Below are 22312 nucleotides of genomic sequence, written 5' to 3' on the forward strand. Positions count from 1 at the left end.
TGAATTTTCTGCATCCTTGCCAACACTTATTTTCTATTATTTTGATAGTGGTCATCCTCCTAAGGAGTGTGAGTGATAGCTCATTGTAGTTTTGATTTTCATTTCTCTTATAATTAGTGATGTTGGGCATCTTTTCATACGCTTGTTGGCCATTTGTATATCCTCTTTGGAGAATCGTCTATTCATGTCCTTTGCCCATTTTTAAATTATTTGGTTTTTTTTTGGTTGAGTTGTGTGAGTTCCTTACATATTCTGGATATTAACCCTTATCAATATGATATATATTTTAATCATGCTTTTGTCATTTTATTTTACATTACATATTAATATTTATTTTATTGTCTTTTTCTCTAAATTGTATGTGTGTGTATTTTTGGTTGATTTGAGAGGTGTATATAGTTTTTTAAATTATTTTACTCGTTACCTTTATATTTTTAAACAATTTATCTAACACTTTCTCCTACTGCCTATTCTTTTGCCTATACAATTTTTATGTTTTATTATTTTACATTATCAGGATTAATAAAAACACATATTCTGTTCTGTAATCACAATTCCATTATTTAAGTTGAGCTCATGTTTTGTATGAAACTTTTTCTTAGTTTTCAATTTTGATCCTAGTCAATATGCCAATCCCGATTTTGACCTATTTTACATACCAGTTGGTATGAAGAAATTGTTACCGAATGACAGTCTTAGCTTCCGCTTAAAATAGGTTGGCTTTGTGAGACTGTACTAAATCACCTTTCCTATATCTTTCATCTCTTGATGGTGCCTTAATCTCTTCCTAGTGAGATGTGGTATTTTGTATATTTGTTTACATTCTTGATATGGAAGGAGAGTTTTAAAGTCTTCCAATTGGTCCTTCCAAATATAAAAATCTGTCACTCTGTAGTCAGAACCAATGTGGGGATTTTGCCACTTATTGAGTTTATCTATTCAGCTGTATACTCAGGATCTAAAGAAATGACCACAAGATAGGTTTATGGTTCCGTGGGCTCACCATGAGGTGGACTTGGATTAAGTGCTATTTATCACCTGACCCCAGTATACCTGCGCTCAAACTAGTGAAAAAATAATAACATTATGGGTTACAAGAATTGGTGTTAGCTAATAGTCAATGCCCAATTACCCATAAGTCTTAGTATTTCTCTCAGTGCACATGGTAGTAGGAAGGATTCAGTATGAATTTGTGATATTATTGCAAAATCCTTCCACAATTGTACCAGGCTTTTGTTTAATTTAGAGGGTTCTAGGTTTGTAAATTTATTCAGGTATGAAATTTGGGCACAGGGCTATCATATTCTCCTGTGCCTCAAGTCAATCCTCTCTTTACCAGACCATATTACAGGCATTTTTTAGTTACTCAGATTAAATAGGTACCTTAGTGGACTGCCCATCACTTTTGTCTTAGGGAACTCATGATTAATTAGACACTACCAAAGATATACCTTTGTATATGAGCTAATTCACACCTTGGAAACCCATGTTGTATTAGAACAGACTGTACTAAGATCTCCAGAGTAGCAAAAGTCAGAGTTGTAGAGAAAGTGCAGTTTTGGGAGGTGCTTTCTCCCTTCCGTCCTCTAGAGGCCAAGATATGTATTCTGAGAATCAGTGTAATTTAGCTAGTTTAGAGGGTATACTTTATCCTAGAAGACAGCATTTCATCCCCATAGAGTAGACCCCAGTTGTGATAACTGAAGATTAACTATTGGTAGTTGATAGGATACATAATAAGAGCAGTGACTACTGTTACATCAGCTTATTGCCAGCTTCTTTCATGGTGTGAAGTGTGTTCTCTGGTTAGGAGCAGCACTTTAGGAGAGATACCATGGTGTACACAGACATTCAGTGAGTGCAGGTATTGGCATAGGCATCATGGGCAGGCAAGGCGAGTTTGCCTAAAGTTGTGCTTATTGAAACTTTTTCTTCTCTGAGACCTTTAAGGCTCCTTGGAGCTGTAACCATTCTGTTTTCCAGATGACTGTCATATTAAAGGCATTGCACATATTCTTTTCTCTAGGCCAGGGTTAATTTTTCTTTTCTTCCCACTGAATACACATGCCCTAATCTCCAGCAAAATGTATTACTTCCTGGAGTACTAGAGAAATGATGTATTATTTTGTAAGTATTTTGTACTTTTTTTGTACTTTCTTTTTCTCTCTCATACCTGTTTATCTCACGTTGAAAATTGATTATTCAGTGTCCAACTGAATTGCTTTTCTCCATACACAGAGAAAAAGGGAATTCTGCCTCTAAAGGCTCACAATATTTTGGATCTCTTTGCAGCTCTTTACAGTTAGTTACTTGTATATACCCTTACTTTATACGCTGATCCATCCACTTCATTTTACAAATGAGAAAGCTGAGATTCAGCATTTTAAAGGACTTAACGAGTCCACAGATGACTGCTGGAGACAGATCAGAATTTTTTAAAAAGATAATCAACATCAAATAACATACCTTTGTAGAAAGGAACTAATTTGTTTTTCTTTTTTCTTTTCATTATTTTATAAGATTTAGAAGGCAGTATTCTTTGTTAATACTTCTTAGGAAAGATTTGATAATAGGAACATTAATTTTTTATAATAGTAATGACTACATTATATGTACTTGATATTCTTTTTTAATAGGCAAACCTCAAAAGAGAGGCAAAAGAAAACACAGTTACTCTCAAAGAAAAAAAAGACAAGGTAAGAGTTTTATATAACTCTCATAGATTTCTTTATAACCATTTCACTTTCTAACATCTTGGTAAATTTTTTTTGTTCATAAATGGGAAAATAACATCAAAAATATATCACACAGAAGATGTGGTACATATATACAATGGAATATTACTCAGCCATTAAAAAGAACAAAATAATGCCATTTGCTGGAACATGGATGGACCTAGAGATTATCATGCTAAGTGAAGTAAAGTCAGACAGAGAAAGACAAATATCATATGATATTGCTTATATGTGGAATCTAAAAATGAACTTATCTACAAAACAGAAATAGAGTTACAGATGTAGAAAATAAACTTATGGTTACCAGGGGGTAAGGGTGGGGGAGGGATAAATTGGAAGGTTGGGATTGACATATACCCACTACTATATAAAAATACATAACTAATAAGGTCCTATGGTATAGCACAGGGAACTCTGTTCAATACTCTGTAATGGCCTATATGGGAAAAGAATCTAAAAAAGACTGGATATATGTATATGTATAACAGATTCACTTTGCTGTACCTGTGAAACTAATACAACATTGTAAATCAACTATACCCCAATAAAAATTAAATATATATATATATATATATATATATATCTCACACAATTTCATTTCCAAAATTGTTTCTTTCTATTTGTTAATTCAAAAGCATTAGCTAAAAAATTTCAAAGCATTTGTCATTTGGAAATTTAGAGATTTTATTCTTTTATAGTTTTTATTATAGCATTAAATTAGTTAGGTACTTCTGTGTTTCTTGAGAAATTTCCAACATTGGGGGAAAATATTTCAATTAAAAATTCTAAAGCTCATGTTTAGATTGTGTTTAATTTTGAGGTTTGAGAGGGCTAAATAAATGACATCTTGCTCTCTTAAGTCTAAGCCAACTGAGAAAGGCAGTGAAAAATCAACATAATATCTTTATTATTGACAAATAATATTGGACAGTGTGGCTTATATTTGAAGGCAACAGGATTTCTTAATCCTGAAATCCTAAATTAAACAAGTTTATCTACTCTATCACAGGTAGAGCTAGACTGGGACAAGTGTACCTACTTGAATGGCCTGCTCTTGTAAAATGCATGGCATAGAGTAGAATGTGTGCTTCTTCTGGTACCCAACAGGAGGAGTAAGGAAGGGGCTGAACTATATGTCCCCTGTTACTCCTTCCATATTCAACAATCCCATTAAGTCATTGCTGTTTCCCTAAGGAAGCAGAGAGAAGTTAGGAATGTTCCCTGTGCATAGAAGGAAGCATCAGGTATGAGAAAGGGAGGTTATTATATTCAGCTTCTAATCCAGTTGGTAATATAGAATTATTACAGAAGAGTTTTATTGCAAATTTTAGTTAAAATGATTAAATATTCCTTATACACAGTGATGTAGTCTCCTAAGTCCCCACAGAAGTTCCTTTAACTATAAACTGAAAGTAACAGAGTATATTGTTTGTCTTGTTTGTTTGTATATTGTTTGTATATGTTTGTCTATACCAAATAACGATGTTCAGTTTTTTGGTATAGACAGTGCTATAATTTTGTTACATTTGGGTTCAAAGAGAAGAAAAAAAGAAATATTGTACCTGTGAGTGAATATTAGGTGCTTCATATGTCCAGACACTGTGATAGACATTTGAAAACATCATATTTGGAGAAATTATTGTCATATTAAAATTAGCCAGAAGGGTTAGATATAGTCTAAGCGAAGTGTCTGATGAAGATAATAAATTGGTTAAACTCCAATATTTATTTCTAAATATAGAATGTGTTCATATTATGAAAGTATATATCACATATTCTTATAGAGTTGTTTTGATTTATGTATAATTCCAGTAATATATGTCTATTATTTATATATGTTATCAAGTAGATTAGTTAGTTCCCTATATTTTATATGGGTGTCTAGATATATATATTGCAAATAATAAGAAAATGATAAAAGAAATGAAAAGATTTAAATAGGCTTTTGTGTGCTATGCTTTATTCCAACAATATTGAAGTATCACAAGCCTTATATATAATAATCATTAGGTTTATCAAACATTTCTGAGGTTGGGAATGTTACTTCTTCATGCTTCAGTTTTATCACCTAGGGATAATAATAGTACCTTTTCCCTAAAGTTGTTATGAAGATTAAATGAGATTATTATCTCATTTAATGCTTTGTGAAGCATTTAAAATAGTGCTTGGCACATAGGAAATGCCAAATAAATGTTTGTTTAAAAAGAACAAGAGAAAATCATATGTTCTATATATATATGCATCATTGGAAATGTAATATTCAAAAAAGAATGTAACTTGTAGGAAAGTATATACATTTTCATGATGTATTACAAAGAGGGTTATTTCAGTAGTCTAGAATGCTGGTGCATTTTCTTTTAGGCTACTAGGGAAATGTTAGATTCCAAGATATGACCACAAGGTGGTGTAGTTGCCATTCTCAGTCCTTTTGGGTAAGAAAAATTTGTCCATGAAAGCAGTTACATTTTGGAGATTTTGAGGATGACTCCTGATGAGTCCAGAGAGCAGAAGAAAATTTGCTTTCATCAAAATTGTGTTATCAACTATGATATAGAAATATTTATGGAAAAGGATATAGAAATATTTATGGAAAAGGATATAGAAATGCAACTCTGTGGAAAAAATGCTGCCAAAATTCATACCTATTGGAAAAAGGATAATGAAGTGAGATCACTAGAACTGGGCAAGAAACCTTCAAATTACCTCATTTAGCTCCTTTTTAAAAATTTATATTTTATTTTTTAATTGAGGTATAGTTTACTTACAGTATTATATAAGTTTCAGGTATACACATAGAGGTTCACAATTTTTAAAGGTTATACTCCATTTATAGTTATTATAAAATATTGGGTATATTCTCTGTGCTGTACAGTATATCCTTGTAGCTTACTTATTTTATACATAGTAGTTTGTGCCTTCTAATCAGCTACCTTTATCTTGCCCTGAAAATTTCTCTAGTTCTTTACTTTCATAATTTTTCTTCTCTATTTTTTTTTTTTTGGAGGGGGGAATGAAACTGGTGGATAGGAAAAGCTGATATTTTTATAGATGATAGAGGAAATATGAAAGCATAAAAGAGAATGCCCTTTGGCTGTTAGGCTACTGGAATGAACCTCAGATTAAGATTTTTTTGCCACCAGGAATAGAGATTTTTCTCTGGAGAATTCTCAACTTTTGGTCAAATAGGGAGTTGAGATGTCTTACTTGTTTTCATAGCAGCTCTGTGAAGACAAAGAGGGGCAAATACCATTTGCATCTTAAATGGGAAAATAAAGTGACAAAGAAGATAAGTGAAATTTATTCAAAGTTATCTAATCAATACTAAATTTGGGGGTAAATTCTAGTTTATTTCAGTGATATTTCTGTATTTCTGCTGTACTTTAATTAAAATGACATTTAATGATGACTTTATTCACTTTTGTTGTTCAATATAGAAAACACAGACATCTTTAATGGAAACACCTGAAACTAGTTACTGGAAACTTGATTCTAAAGCAGCTCCTTCACAAAATATATCTGGAAACTTCCCATCAGCTGATTATGGCAAATCAAAAGATAAAAGAGACTGTCTGTGGACATCTGCCAAAAATACTTTATCTACACCATTACCAAAGGTTTGTTGCTAAAATTTCTAAGAAAGTAGTAATTTTTTTTAATAAAAAAGAAGTCTCTGTTATCACATACCATATATCTGGTATCACACACATAGACATGAAACCATTTTCTTTAAAGTTTCAATTATTTGTTATACCAGCACAAAATGGTTTCATTTTTTTAATCTATCACTGTTCACAACTTAATGACATCTTGGGCAAATTTTATCACTTTCTGGCATTCACCAGTGCATAGGTCCCTGATGTACAAAATCTGGTTTTGACTTGCGTTTTCCAGTATGACCTCAGTTACCTCCCTTTGCTGTTTACTCCTCATCATCTTGCTGCTGGAGTCTTTTACTTAGCAGTCAGCCCTGTGGAGCAGGTGCCACTAACAAGGTGGCTCATTTCTAGCTATCTTCGACATGTCCATTTAATCCATGGGGAATTCATTCAACCTTTCAATGCTAAATGGTGGTGCATAATGCTCTACTTCTGACTCCCCCTTTCCTGCTCTCTGCCATCTATCTCTCTCTAATTTCTTTTTACTTTGCTCAGGCAGACACAAAGACAGATAGACAAATTTTCTGCCTAGGTTTATATCCACTTAGGGAATGAGATGCCAGTCTCCCCTTCTTATAAGGCTGCTTTTTAAAGTTATATCCTCACTTGTCTTGGGAGTCGCGGGGAAGAGTATTTCAACCTGTCTTTACCCCCTAAGCGGAAATTTTGTGCTTTAACCTCCCAGTTTCCTTAAAATAACTGGGAATAAGAGAGGTATTTGGTGATTGTTGGGCCTGTTCTATCACCTTTTAATAAGCCTTAGAGAAGGAGCTGGCCTTAATTATAGGTAGCTTTCTTTAGAATATGTGTTACTGGCACTTTCCCCCAGCTTTGTGCTTTAGTTGACAATTCCAGAGCAAAAGGAAGAGTTCCACTCATATCCTGTTATATATACAATATTATGCACCTCGTGGAATTTATGAAAATTAGTAAAGTACATAGCTTAGCGAGGCTTTTAAAAAAAAGATATATTGTTTTTATTTTATTTTTATTGTATTTTTAAAAAAAGAATAGTTTTTTTTAACAAGTCTTTTATATAAAATTATTTTGTTGTATTTACTATTCTGTTATTCAAAATATGAAATGATCTCTGTTGAAGAATGACCTTACTTAAAAAAACTTTTTATTGAAATTATTGCAAGAAAAATGTGCAGATCATAATTATACAACTTGATGAATCTTTACAAACCAAACTTAACCTTATTACTAGCACTCAGATTAAAAGAGACTATTACTATCACTTCAGAAGAGCTGATTGTTTCCCCTTCCAGTCACTAGCCCTTCCTCCAAGGCCAACTGCTGTCCCAAATTCTAGTTTTATATGTACCTGTTTTTGCATTTTCTATAATTAGAATCATATTCTTTTTGTTTTGACATTTTCCACTTAACATTATGTTTATGAGATTCATCCACATTGTTGCTTGAAGTTGCTTTATTTTTATTTGGTATTTCATGGTGTGACTGTACCACAGCTTCTTTATCTCTTGTAATGTTAATGGACATTTGGTTAGCTTCCAGAGTGGGCTTTTATGAATAGCATTGCTATAAAAATGTATTGCTTGACATGTATACATCTTGGTTGGGTATGTCCATAGAAGTGAAATTGCTGGGTTACAGGGTTATGCATAATACATTCCATGTTAACAGATATAGCCTGAGCTGTTTTTACTCTGATACAAAATGTGTGTGTGTGTGTTTTCCCACACCAGCCAATTCTCCAGTTCTCCAGACTAGGTGTCCTGCAATTTGATTCAATTCTGACACTGTAGTTAATGTAGTTAATGTAGACCCCACAGGTTAAGGGCTCAGTCCCACAGGCTTCCATTTTAGACACTGTCCTGGCTTGCCACTTGTACTACTGACCAACTGGCTATAAATTGGGGGTTCCCACAACTCCCTTCTCAGGTTTAATAATTTGCTAGAATGACTCACAGAACTCAGGAAATTACTTTACTTGCTATTACCAGTTTTTATAAAGGATACAATTTGGGAACAGCCAAATAGAAAAAATGCATAGGGCACAAGGTATGGCGAAAGGGGCACAGAAGCTTCCATGCCTCTCCGGGAGTGCCACCCTCCCAACACCTCCATGTGTCTACCAACCTGGAAGCTCTCTGAACTTCATTGTTTAGGGGTTTTATGGAGGTTTCATTACATGGCATGATTTGTTAAATCATCGGCCATTGGTGATTAACTCAGTCTTTAACCCATCTCCCCTCCTAGGAGTTCAGGGGGTGGGGTGAAAGGTTCCAAACTTCTAATCATGCCTTGGTCTTCCTGGCAACCAGCCACCATCCTGAAGCTATCATGCTGAAGCACCCCCTACCACCTGTTATTTCATTAGCATAAACTCAGGTAAGTTGAAAGGAGCTCATTATGAATAACAAAAAACTCTCCTGTCAACATCACAGGGGACAAAGACCAAATATTATACCAAAAGATGCCTCCTGTCAACCCTGTCACTCAGGAAATTACAAGGATTTTAGAAGTTGTGTGTCAGGAACCAAGGACAAAGACCAAATATATATATATTTCTTATTGTATCACACTGCCAATCATGTTTTAAAAAAAATTATTGTACCAATTTATTGTACCAAATTATTGTACATTCTGGCTACCAGTGAATGAGAGTTCTGATTGCTGCGCATCCTTGTCACCACATGGTATTTTTCATCTTTTAGATTTTAGCTATTCTGGTGGTGTGGTGACCTTACTTTTTATTTCAAATGAAGTTTTATTTTGCAATTAATTTTAGATCTATAGAAAAGTTACAAAGGTAATACAGAGAATCCCTTTATATTCCTCACCCAGTTTTCACCATTGTTAACATCTTACATTACCAGGTACATTTGTCAAAACTAAGAATCATTCATTGGTATATTACTATTAACTAAACTTCAGACTTGATTTGGATTTCACAGTTTTTCCGTTAATGTCCTCTTTCTCTTCCAGGATCCAACTCAGTGTACCATACTGTATTTAATTATCATGTCTTGATCGTAATTTTTAATGTAGACATTTACATCTATAAACTTCTCTCTAAGCACTGATTTCACTGTATCCCATAAGTCTGTTGTATTTTCCTTTTCATTCTCTCAAAGTACTTTCTAATTTCCCTTGTGATTTATTTTTTGACCCATTGGTTATTTAGGAATGCATTGTATTTCCAAATTTGTGATTTTGCTAAGTATCCATCTAGCTGGTTTATAGTGTTGTTCAAGTATTATATTTCCTTGCTGATCTTATGTCTGGTTGTTCTTTTCATTATTGAAAGTGGGGGTATGGAAGTCTCCTACTATTACTGTTGAATTATCTAATTTTCCCAGTTTTTGGTTCATGTGTTGGGGCTATATTGTTAGCTGCATGTATACTTAATACCAATTATCTTTTCTTGATGGATTAACTCTTTTACCTTTATAAAATATTCCTTTTGTCACTAGTAATCTTTTTTTTAAAGTATACTTTATCTGATATTAGCTCTTTTTGTTTACTATTTGCATGGTTTATCTTTTATCACCCTTTTACTGACAACCTATTCATGTTATGGAATCTAAATTGTGTCTTTTGTGGGCATCACATAGTTGGATCATGCTTTTTTCCATCATTCATTCTGACGATCTCTGCATTTTGATTGGAATGTTTAATTGACTTACATTTAATGTAATTACTAATAATGTAGAACTTAGGTCCACCATTTTGTTCTTTGTTTTCTATATGTCTTATGTCTTTTTGTTCCTGTATCTTTCCATTACTGTCTTATTTTGTGTTAAATAGGTATTACCTAGTATACCACTTTAATCTTTTTGGGTTTTACTATACTTTTGGAATTATTTTCTTAGTGATTAGCTGAAAAGTACAGTTAACACCTTAACTTAAATTTAGTTTGAATTAATGTCAGTGTAATTTCAATGGTATATAAAAACTTTGCCCCAATATATCTTTGTTCCCTCTTTCTCTTTTGTCCTATCATTGTCACATAAGTCACATATTTATACATTTTAAGCCCATCGATACAGTATTATTGCTTTATATATCTGTGTCTAAAATCAGATAGGAAAAACAGAGTTACAAACAAAAATATATTTATACTATGTTTTATAATTATCTATGCAGTGTCCTTTTCTGGTGCTCTTTATTTCTTCATATGAATTTGAGTCTTGTGTTCTTTCATTTCAGCCTGAAGGACTGCCTTTAGTATTTCTTGTGGGGAAGGTCTGCTTGTGACAAATTCTCTCAATTTTTGTTTATCTAGGAATATCTTAATTTCTCCTTCATTTTTGAAGGACAGTTTTGCTGGATATAGAATTATTTGGTAACGGTTCCTTTTAGCATTTGGACATGTCAATCTTTTATGGACTCTCTGGTTTCTGATAAGAAATCAGCCATTAATATTATTGAAGATACCTTGTATATGGTGAGTCCCTTGTCTCTTGCTACTTTCAAGTTTCTCTTTGTTTTTTGACATTTTGGTTATGATGTGTCTAGGTGTGGATCTCTTTGATTTTATCTTCCTTGGAGCTTGTTGAGCCTCTTGGATGTACAGATTAATGTTTACATCAAATTTGGGAGGTTTTCAGTCATTATTTTTTCAAGTATTATTTCTGCCCTTTCTCTCTCTGCTCTCATTCTTTTTTTATTTTTATATTTATTTTTTTGGGGTTGTGCCACGTGGCTTGCAGGATCTTAGTTCCCCAACCAGGGATTGAACCCAGGCCACTTGCACTGGAAGCACAGAGTCCTAACCATTGGACCACCAGGGAATTCCCTCTGCTCTCATTCCCATTATGTGTATGTTGGTATGGGTGATGGTGTCCCACAGGTCTCTGAGGCTCTTTTCATTTTTCTTTTTTCTTCTTTCTGTTACTCAGATTGGATAATGTCAGTTGAACTATCTTCAGGTTCATGGATTCTTTCCTCTACCTGCTCAAATCTGATGTTGAGCCTCTTTAGTGATTTTTCATTTCAGTTATTGTACTTTTCAACTCCAGAATTTCTATTTGGTTCTTTTAAAAATAATTTCTATCCATCTATTGATGTTCCATTTGGTTTGACATTGTCTTTATACTTTCCTTTAGTTCTTTGGACATGGTTTTTCTTATCTCTTACTATAATATGACTGTAAGATTACTATAATATGTTCACTTTGAACATATTTAAAATGGTTGGTTTAAAGTCTTTGTCTAGGAAGTCCAATAACTAGGTTTCCTTAGGGATAGTTTCTGTTGATTGCTTCCTCACACATGTATGAGCCATTATTTCTTATTTGCACAGCTTATAATTTTCTCTTGAAATCTGAACATTAAAAATAATGTAAGTGACAAATCTGGAAATCAGATTCTCCCTTCTCCTCAAGGTTTGTTGTTTCTGCTTGTCATAGTTTTTATTGTTTGTTTAGTGATTTTTCTAAATTAATTCTGTAAAGTTTGTATTCTTTGAGTGCCACTAAAGTCTCTACTAGTTAGCTTAATGTTCAGCTAATGTTTTAATAGAGATTTCCTTAAATACCCGGATCAATAAGTCTCACAATCTTTGACAAAGGACTATGAGTTAGTGTTAGGGCATGCTTTCAACACTCAGCCAGACAGTAGAAAACTCTGCCTTAGCCTTCAGTTTCTGCTTTTGCAGACCCTCAAGATGAGCCACAGGTAAGAGCTTAGGGCCTTCTCATGTCTTTCCTGTGCTTACTCACAGCCCTGTCTGTGAGCATGGCTTTCTGTATTTCCAGGAATATATCAGAGTTTTTCAAAGCCCCTATGGACATCTTATTTCCTAGCTGTCCTTTTAAGGTTTTTGGTTAGTCTGTCACTCACCCAACTGTTAATCATTGCCTCAGGGAGCTGCAAAGTTAACACACTTGTCTTTAATTGTTTTTGACAAATATTATTCCCTACCCTACACACATCAAGGAGAAAGCTTTTTTTTTTTTAACTGAGTAAGCTCTGAGTTGGGTCAAATACCGACAGTCCTGTAAATGAAATCATCCAGAGAACCACTAGGCAGGTCAAATAATGACAACTCTTTGGGAATAAAACTTTGAAAGAGCTCCCAGTTCTGTTTTGCTGTGTCCAGTGGCTGCCAGGCTGGACCAGGAATGTGGGCTGTTACTTTTTAAGGGTACCGTAGAGCTAGAGAGCAGGGGATGAGATGAGGAAAAGTTAAGATACTGCTAATTTTGCTCTTCTTACAGAAGTTCAGCCATTGACAACAACAACAACAAAACTCTCCAGGTTGTTGCAAGCCTTTTGTTAATTTCCACAGTTCTAAACAAGCTGATTCTGACCACCTTTACCAGCATTTTTGTTGCTTTGTGGAAGAGCATATTTTTGGAGCTCCTTATTCTGCCATTTTTGCTGATATCAGTGCCCTTATTTTTTAAAGATACTTTTTAAAAATTATAAAACTTACATATTCCATATTACAGGGTAATATGGAATACTAAACATTGACTAATGGAATTACTTTGTCAACAAAACATAAGCAAACTTTTTGTCGAATAAATCAGTAAGTATTTTTATGGAGTGAGAAAAGCTTTCAGGTCTTGGGTCTTAATCATTGTTAGAAAAATTAAAGTCTCTCTTAAGATTGTTGACTGCTGAAGCTGGAGTGCCTCTTTTCTCTCTCTTTCTCTCTCTCTGCCCCTCCCTCTCTTTCTCCCTCTCTCTCCCCCATGATTTTTTTCAAAAACTTCTGAATTAAATTCTTATCCAAAATTTCTACTTCATATACATGCCAATAATAATGGAGAATTATTATTGATTGCTAAAACCTCAACTTGCCTTTATTAATAATATATGTTTTATTTGATGGGATAACATATTGTTTTTCTTTTTGAATAGGCATATACTGTGAAGACACCAACGAAACTAAAAATTCAGCAAAGAGAAAACAAGAATGTACCCATTGAAGAAAGTAGTAAAAAGAGAAAAATGGTCTTCAAGTTTGATATTAATTCGGATAGTTCAGAAACTTCTGATCTTTTGGTAAAATTATTACAAATAATCAGCATTTATTATTTGTTTACATTATTATATTTCTACATTATTTCTTGATGTATATGTATAATATATATGCATAGTATCTATTATTGCAATACTGAAAAAAAGTAGAACTCTACTATAACACAGAACCCTCTACTTTTGCAGCATTTTAAAGAAATTAGGGTTAAAAAATCTCCCTGAACTTCAGAAAACATGACATTTTGTAATACTTGATATAACATAGTTGTCATATGAGAGGACTAACCCTCTTGTTTCCAGAAGAGTGTTATTTCTTTTCCTTTTTTTTTTGTTTTTAAAGAAAGGCTAGGTGAATATCTTTAATCTTGCTGCAGCCAAATTTGTTATTCAAGACCCCTCTTGATTTTGCATATTATACATATTCTTTTATTTTATACCACTTATTGGTTGAAATCTATATCAATGTATTGGTTGAAAACTATAACATTTCTATGATTCTTAATGGGATAATGTGTTAAAGATGACATGTTTAAGGAGGATAGTTCCCCTAGCAGTTTGTATCACCAATTACTCCCTACTATGAGTATATTAACACATATCAGTATTTTCTAAAGGCATAATAATGATTTATTGAGAATAATTAAACTTATACTCATTTAATTTAAAACCAGATAAACCTTATTACATGAAATGGAGCACTTTACCAAAGATTCTTAATTACAAAATTCCAGTTAAAGTCATTTGTTTCATTATTCTAACTCATAGCTATGAGATCCTTCAAGCTTTTATATTCCTTTGGGATCCTCTACTTTCATTTGTTCTGGAATAATGAGTAGCTGAAGTCTTAAAATTGTAATTATTGAAGTTAACTTATAGAAAATCCCTACTCTAGTATCTCTTTGTTTTGTAGATAATGATTAGCATTTTAATGATTAAACTGTGAACCAGGCACTACTGTAAAGACTTTACACAGATTACTTCAGTTATTTTTTGAAACAATCTCATGCTTTAGAAGTAGAGACAGGGTTGTTATTCTCATTTTACAGATGAGGAAACTGAGTCACACTGTTACTTTGCCTAAGGTCACATAACTAGTAAGGCATGGAGCCAAAATTTGAATACCAACAGTCTAGCTCCATAGCCTATGTATGTCATTGTACATAATAACTGCCAGTTCAGACTGAAGTCCAGATATTAAAAGAATGTAATGAGAATTATTAGAAAGAGCATGAGCTGTGGAATTAGATATTCCAGGGCTAGAATTCATGCTGTTTTTCTAGTAGTGTGAATTTAGGCTAGTTTCTTAGCTTATCTGAGATTCGGAATGACTCATGATTTCATTTCATTTTTAAAAGGAGCATCACAACTTTGTAGCACAATAAACATACTACAGTATTTTATTTATTTTTATTTTATTTATTACAGTTTAAACTAGCCTAAAGACATTTCATAGCGGGCTTTATTTGTTATAATTATCACTTGAAGTTAGTTATTTTTGTGATTTTCTTAGCTGTTGCATTTAAATTTTGGTGAACATTCAAATTATTATAAAAAGTAAGATTTAAAAATGTATTGTCTAGAATGACCTTAGAGAAGATAGTGGAGTAGGAAGTGCCAGGAACCCATTTCTCCACCTAGACAACAATGGTACTGGCAGAAACTGTCTGAAGTAATTTATTTTGGAACTCTAAAGACTATTTGAATGCTTGCAACTTCCAGAGGGAAACTTGGCTGGTAAGTTATGGTTAATTTTGGTCAATTTCAGCCTTAAGAGTGGTAATGGCGACCTATCACCCAACCCATAACCATGTGGTAGGGCCATGCTCATGTCTTGCTGGAACTAGGGTGAACAATAAGGACCTTGTCCTCTGAAGATCAAGGTTCAGTGTTCTGACTGCTGATTCTGATCACTGAGGTACAGGTACAGAGTCTGGCTGCCATTGTTTCAAACCTCACTGGCTGAAGTGTCTTCCAGAAGAACAAACTGCACTTTTATCTCTCTCTTTTTTTCCCCTCTTTGGAGAGCCAGATGTTCAAGCATTAGAACATTCAAAATCAATCACATTTACAGGGCATTTAGAAAGCCACGCCCAGGGAAAGACACAGGCTCAGAAAAAAAACCAAGAAGATCTCACATTTTCACCACAAGCTTATCCAATGCACAGAGACACTTTTAATAGTAAAACAAAAAGCAAAACAAATCTAAGTAAATAAACAGCAAACCCTGGGGAAGGGGAAGAATCTGATTTGCAGATGTATCAAATTATAAGATTAAAGTGGCTAGTTTTCAACAACAACAACAACAAAAATCACAAGGCATATGAAGAAAAGGAAAGTATAGCCTATCAAAGGAACAAAACAAATCAACAGAAAATGTCCATGAGGAAGCTCAGATATTGGACTTACTAGACAAAGACTTTAAAAACAACCATCTTAAAGATGTTCAAAGAGCTAAAGGAAGACATAGACAAAAACAGAAAAATGTATGAATAAAATGAGAATAACAATAAAGAGATAGAAATTATAAAAGGAACCAAGAAGAAATCTTGGAATTGACAGTACAGTAATTGAAATGAAAAGTGTATTATAGGGATTCAAAAGCAGATATAAGTAAGCAGAAGAAAGAATTGGTAAACTTGAAGATAGGACAATAAACTATGGAGTATAAGCACAGAAAAAAAGGAATGAAGAAAAGTGAACAGAGCCTCAGAAACTTGTGGGACACCATCAAAAAATCAATATATGAATTGTGGGAGTCCCAGAAAGAGAAGAGAGAAATGGGAAGAAAGAATGTTTGAAGAAATGGCTGAAAACTTCTCAGATTTTGATGAAGTTAATGAATCTACAAATCCAAGAAGCTCAATGAATTCTAAGTGGATAGATTCAAATAGACTCACATCAAAATACATTATAATCAAACTGTTGAAAGACAGAGAGAATCTTTTTTAAATATAGCAGTATGTACATGTCAATAGGAGACTCCCTAACTATCCCTTCCCTCCACCCTTCCCCACCTGGTAAACATAAATTCATTCAAAAGACAGAGAGAATCTTGAAAGCAGCAAGAGAGAATCAACTCATCACATATGTTACCCTCAATAAGATTATCAGCTGATTTCTCATTAGAAACCTTGGAAGCCAGAAGTCAGTAGGTTTACATATTCAAAGTGCTGAAAGAAAAACATTGTCAGCTAAGCATTTGCCAGCTAAGCTGGCAAAACTGTCCTTCAAAAATGAAGTGAAATTAAGACATTCCCAGATAAACAAAAGCTGAGGGAGTTGTCACTAGACCTTCTCTTCAAGAAATGCTGAAGGAAGTTGTTCAGGTTGAAATGAAAGTATGCTAGACGAAGAAATAAAAGATCTCTTATAAAGTTAAATACATTGGAAATTATAAAAGCTGAAATGATTGTAATTTTGATTTCTAACTTCACTTTTTATTCTCTACATAATTTAAAAGACAAATGCTTAATTAATCTATGTTGTTGGGCACACAATATATAAAGATGTAATTTTTGACATCAGTAACAGAAAAAGAATGGAGCTGTATAAGAGCAGTTTGTGTAGGCTATTGAAGTGAAGTTGGTATAAATTCAAATTAGGTTACTATAATGTTTGGTCATTAAATGTAATCCCCATGGTAACCACAAAAATTATCTATGGAATACACACAAAAGGAAATGGGAAGGGAATCAAAACATTTTACTAACAAAAAAGTCACCTAAACACAAAAGAAGAGAGTAATGGAGGAAATGAGTGACCAAAACCAAACAAACAAAACACCTATGAAGCATATAGAAAATGAATATCAAAAAAGGCAAAAGTTTGTCTCTCCTTATCAGTAATTACTTAAATGTAAACATATTATACACTCCAGTAAACAAAAAGAGACTCATGTTAGCTTTAAATTGGTTAAATGTGAAAGGATGGAAAAAGATATGCAAATAGTAACCAAAAAGGAGGTGGGATGGCTATACTAATATCTGACAAAATAGACTTTAAATCAAAAAGTACAAGAAACAAATAAGGACATTATATATTAATAAAAGATTCAATACAGCGGGAAGTTATGAGAGTTTTAATCATTTACACATCTAATAACAAACACTTAAAATATATGAAGTAAAGCTTTATAGAATTAAAGAGAGAAATAGACCACTACCCATTAATAGTTGGATACTTCAATACCTCACCTTCAATAACGGTTAAAACAGCTAGACATAAGATAAGTAAGGAAATACAGGACTGGAACAACACAAACCAAATGGATTTAATAGCTATGTATAGAACACTCAATCCAGCAAATCCTTCTCAAGTGCACATGGACATTCTCCAGGATAGACCATATAGGTCCCAAAACAAGTCTCAATAGATTTAAAAAGATAGGTATCATATAAAGTATCTTCTCTGAATACAAAGAGATGAAGTTAGAAATCAATAAGAGAAGGAAAATTAGAAAATTCACAAACTTGTGGAAATTAACACACTTCTAACCAACCAATGGATCAGAGAAGAAATCACAAGGGAAATTTGACTTAGAGATGTGTGAAAATGAAAAACACAATACACCAAAACTTATGTAAGACAGAAAAAACAGTGCTCTAAGGGAAATGTAATAGCTGTAAATTCCTACATTGAAAAAGAAAGAAATCAATAAACTAACTTTATACCTTAAGGAAATAGAAAAAGAAGATCAAACTAAGCCCAAAGCTGACAGAGGAAGGAAATAGTAAGGTTAGAGTGGAGATAAACAAATTAGAGAAAAGGAAACAACAGAAAATCAATGAAGCCAAAATTTGTTTCTTTGAAAAGATCAATTAAATTGACAAACCTTTAGCTAGACTGACAAAGAAAAGCAAATACCTAAAGTCAGAAGTATAATTGGAGATGTTATTACCAACATTTTAGAGACAGAGAATACTGTGAATAATTATATGCCAACCAATTAGATAACCTAGAAGAAATATACAAATAGAAAAACTACTTGAAATACACAAATTACCTAAATCTGCTCAAGAAGAAACAGAAAACCTCATCAGAGCTGAGTTAGTAATCCAAAACTCCCAACAAAGAAAAGTTCTGGACCAGATAGCTTTATCGATGGATTCTACCAAATATTTAAAGACTTAGCACCAGTCCTTCTCAAAGTCTTCCAAAAAGTTGAAGGGAGAACACTTTGTAACTCATTCAATAAGGCCAGCATTACCTTGATACCAAAGCCAGATGAAGACATCACAAGAAAGGAAAATTGTAAACCATTATTCTTTCTGAACATAGATGCAAAAATCCTCAACAAAATATTAGCAAATCAAAACCAACAGCATAGTAAGAGGATCATTTACCATGACTAATGAGACTTATCCAAGAAATGCCAGAGTGGCTCAATATAAGAAAATCAATATAATACACCACATTAATAGAATGAAGGAAAAAAAATCCAAGTGATCGTCTCAATTGACATGATAAAAACTCATAAAGCTAGGACAGAGGGAAAATTCCTCAACATGATAAAGGGTATGAATGAAAACCAAAGCTAACATCATACTCAATGGTGAAAGACTGAAAGCTTTCCCCCTAAGATTAAGAATAAGACAAGGATGCCCACTTTCACCAATGTTAGTCAGCATTGTACTGGAAGTTTTAGCCATGGCTTTTAACTATTAGACAAATACAAAAAACAAAGAAAAATAAAAGGCATGCAAATGTAAAAAAGAGGTAAAACTGCCTCTAATTTGCAGGTGACATGATCATATCTATACATGGAAAATCACAAAGCCTAAACAAAGCTTCTAGACCTAATAGATAAATTCAGCAATGTTGAAGGGTATAAGATCAACATATGAAAGTCAGTTATGTTTCTATACACCAACAATGAATAATCCAAAAAGGAAATTAAGAAAACAATTTTATTTACTATACCATTAAAAAGAATTAAATACTTAAGAACAAATCTAGCCAAGAAAGTAAAATACTCATACACTGAAAATTACAAAACATTGCTGAAAGACTTAAAAATAAGGAAAAAAAAATTCTGTGTTCATGGATAGGAAGACTTAACATTGTTAAGATGTCAATACTACCAAAAGCAGTGTACATATTTAACATGTTCCCTCTCAAATTTCCAACAGCTTTTTTGGCAGAAATGGAAAATTTGATACATTTATACAGATTTGCAAGGGGCCCCAGATAGCTAAAGCAATCTTGAAAAAGAAAGACAACATTGGAGGACTCACAGTTCCTGACTTTGAAACTTATTACAAAGCTAGTAATTGAAATAGTATAGTACCGGCATAAAGACAAATATATACACCAATGTAATAAAAAACAGAGCCCAGAAATAAATCTTCACATATATAATCAATTGAGATTTGACAAGAGTGCCAAGATCATTCAATGGGGAAAGGACAGTTTTTTCAACAAATGACACTAGGAAAACTGGATATCCACATGCAAGAGAATGAAGTTGGACTCTTAACTTACACCATATACAAAAATTGACTCAGAATGAATCAAAGACCTAATCGTAAGGACTAAAACTATGAAACTCTTAGAAGAACATTGGGAAAATCATCATGACATTGAATGGCAAGGACTTCATGGATATGATGACAGCAAAGCACAGGCAAAAAAGAGAAAAAAATAGGTAAATTGGACTTCATCAAAATTAAGAACTTAAATGCATCAAAGGACTCTATTAAGAAAGTGAAAAGACAGGTTAAAGATTGGGAGAAAATATTTGCAAATCATATATCTGACACGAGATTAATATCCAGAATACATAAGGAACTCCCGTAACTCAATGACAAAAAACAAGCCAGTTGAGAAATGGGCAAAGGACTTGACCAGACATTTCTCCAAAGGATATATACAAGTGCCCAATAAGCACATAAAAGATGAATGCTACAGAGTTATAAGGACAGACACGTTTTTTTTGTTTTAAATTAGGTTAATTTATTCTTTTTATATAGGCAGCCATTATGAACATTCAGTTACCATGCACTAAGCAAAATTTTAATGATAGTTTACAATATGATTTTTAAAATAATTTCTCTTTTCTAAGTTGGTCAGTTGGTGCATACTGATTTGAGTGTATCTGAAAAGTCAGTTCTTTGTGACTTAGTGAATTCTGCTGAAATCTTAGAATTCATGAAAATGGCTGAATATTTTCATCCATGATGCTTCTGAAATTTGTGTTAAGTGTGACTTTAATGAGCAGGAAAAGATAATGTGAACTGATTGCTTACCTGACTAAATTTATGTAACATATTCATTAAGGAAATGGATTCTGGAGCCAGCCTACTTGGATTTGAATCCTGGCTCCACCTCTTACTAGCTTGTATAGTCTTGGGCAAGTTACTTAATATTTGTGTGTCTCAGTTCTTCACCTTTAAAATGGGGATAATAGTAGTATTTGTGTGTCATAAAAATGTTGTGAGGATTAAAACTAATTAAAATATGCAAAGTGCTTAAAGTAGTGCCTGACATAAAGAAAATACTGAATAAGTGTTAGCTATTATTATTTGGGAAAATATTCATAAATTGATAATTGACAACATTTATAATTTTTATAGGATTATGAGTGCTTATTATAAAGCCTAAGTGTATTTAAATAAGTAGGTTGGGGAGAAGGGGTGGGGAAAGTGATAGTATGAAGACTCTGAAACTGAAATAGAAATCAGTAGAAAAACACTATTCATACACGTCTTGTATTCCACATAACCTTTTAGGTATATAGTTAATAGAATCAAAATCTAGGTCCTTGTTTGACAGATTGAGGATTTATTTTGTCATTGTCTTCTTTCTTCAGTCTTTCAAATTTTTTTTCCTCTTCTTTTCCTTTCCCCTCTCTCGTCTTTTATTCTCCCTCCTTGTACTCCTCCATCTCCTTCTCATATGTGGGATGTAGACAAAAATTTAATAATATAATATTAATGGTGGCAGCCTCCAAATTATATTTTTATATTTCTCTTTAAGAGCATGGTTTCAGAGGAGGAGACATTGAAAAAACTATACAAGAAGAATAATCCACCAATTTCTCAACTTTGTGTTAGAACACCAAAAAAGGTAGTTTTAAAATTTTATTTCAGAAAGCAAATTTCAAAAGCTGGATTTAATTCTTTTTTTCTTTTTTTTAGTTAAACATATTATGATTTTATTTATTTTCTATTCAGACTCCTTCATCTCTAACAACCCCTGGATCTATGCGGAAGCTTGGAGCTATGAGGAAAATGCAGGAGGACCGTTGGGCTGTAATTGCTAAAATGGATAGGAAACAAAAACTAAAGGAAGCAGAAAAGCTATTTGTTTAATTTCAGAAAATCAGTGTGATTAAGGAGCCTAAATAACAGCAAATTTATAGTTAATTTTTTTATTCTCATTTTCTACAGAGCCAAACATTTTCTTAAATTGAGACTTTTTTGATATTTTCATAATTAATTTGTTTCTTTATATTTTAATATTTTGGCCTAAATGGGAGATAACCACATGTTACTTAAAAACTTGTAATTCTATTCAGATAATTAGATGATTATATTTTGGTTTTACCTTTTCTTGTATTCATGAAAGCTGTTTTGGCTAAGTTTTCACACCTGTAAAGTTGTCCGTTGAACACTAGGAACACATTATTGAGATTTACTATTTATTCTTTACTATTAAAATATTTTAGATGCAAATACTTCTCATTGATTCTGTGAGATAATCTGGACAGCTAATCATTATAATTTTGCTAATATTATTTATTTTTAAAATCTTGAGGGCATTTAAGTTTCACGGTTCTGAAGCAGCTTTGATTTATCTATTTATAAAATTGACAAATGGCTTTAAGTTGTGGGAAAAAAGGCTCCACCAGTATGACTACCTAAAATACTTCATTTATTCAACATTCATTTGGCAAATATTTATTGAATATCTGCTAAGAATTAAGCACAGTTCTAGATACTGGGGATATAAGAATGAATGAAACAAA

At 32.9% G+C, this 22312-nt stretch overlaps 1 protein-coding gene across 2 annotated transcripts in view; it reads left to right on the forward strand.

The window, feature by feature from the left end:
* Positions 1-21656, forward strand: part of SYCP1 (synaptonemal complex protein 1) — a 166398-nt gene extending 144742 nt beyond the window's left edge. For both annotated transcript variants that reach the window (XM_068538146.1, XM_068538148.1), the window contains 5 exons: positions 2637-2696; positions 6170-6349; positions 13228-13371; positions 21322-21411; positions 21519-21656. In XM_068538146.1, the coding sequence (XP_068394247.1) occupies positions 2637-2696; positions 6170-6349; positions 13228-13371; positions 21322-21411; positions 21519-21656 (612 nt within the window). The remainder of the gene's footprint in view (positions 1-2636; positions 2697-6169; positions 6350-13227; positions 13372-21321; positions 21412-21518) is intronic.
* Positions 21657-22312: the final 656 nt, after the last annotated feature.

Source organism: Eschrichtius robustus, chromosome 3 (assembly GCF_028021215.1).
Source record: "Eschrichtius robustus isolate mEscRob2 chromosome 3, mEscRob2.pri, whole genome shotgun sequence".
Taxonomy (NCBI): Eukaryota; Metazoa; Chordata; class Mammalia; order Artiodactyla; family Eschrichtiidae; genus Eschrichtius; species Eschrichtius robustus.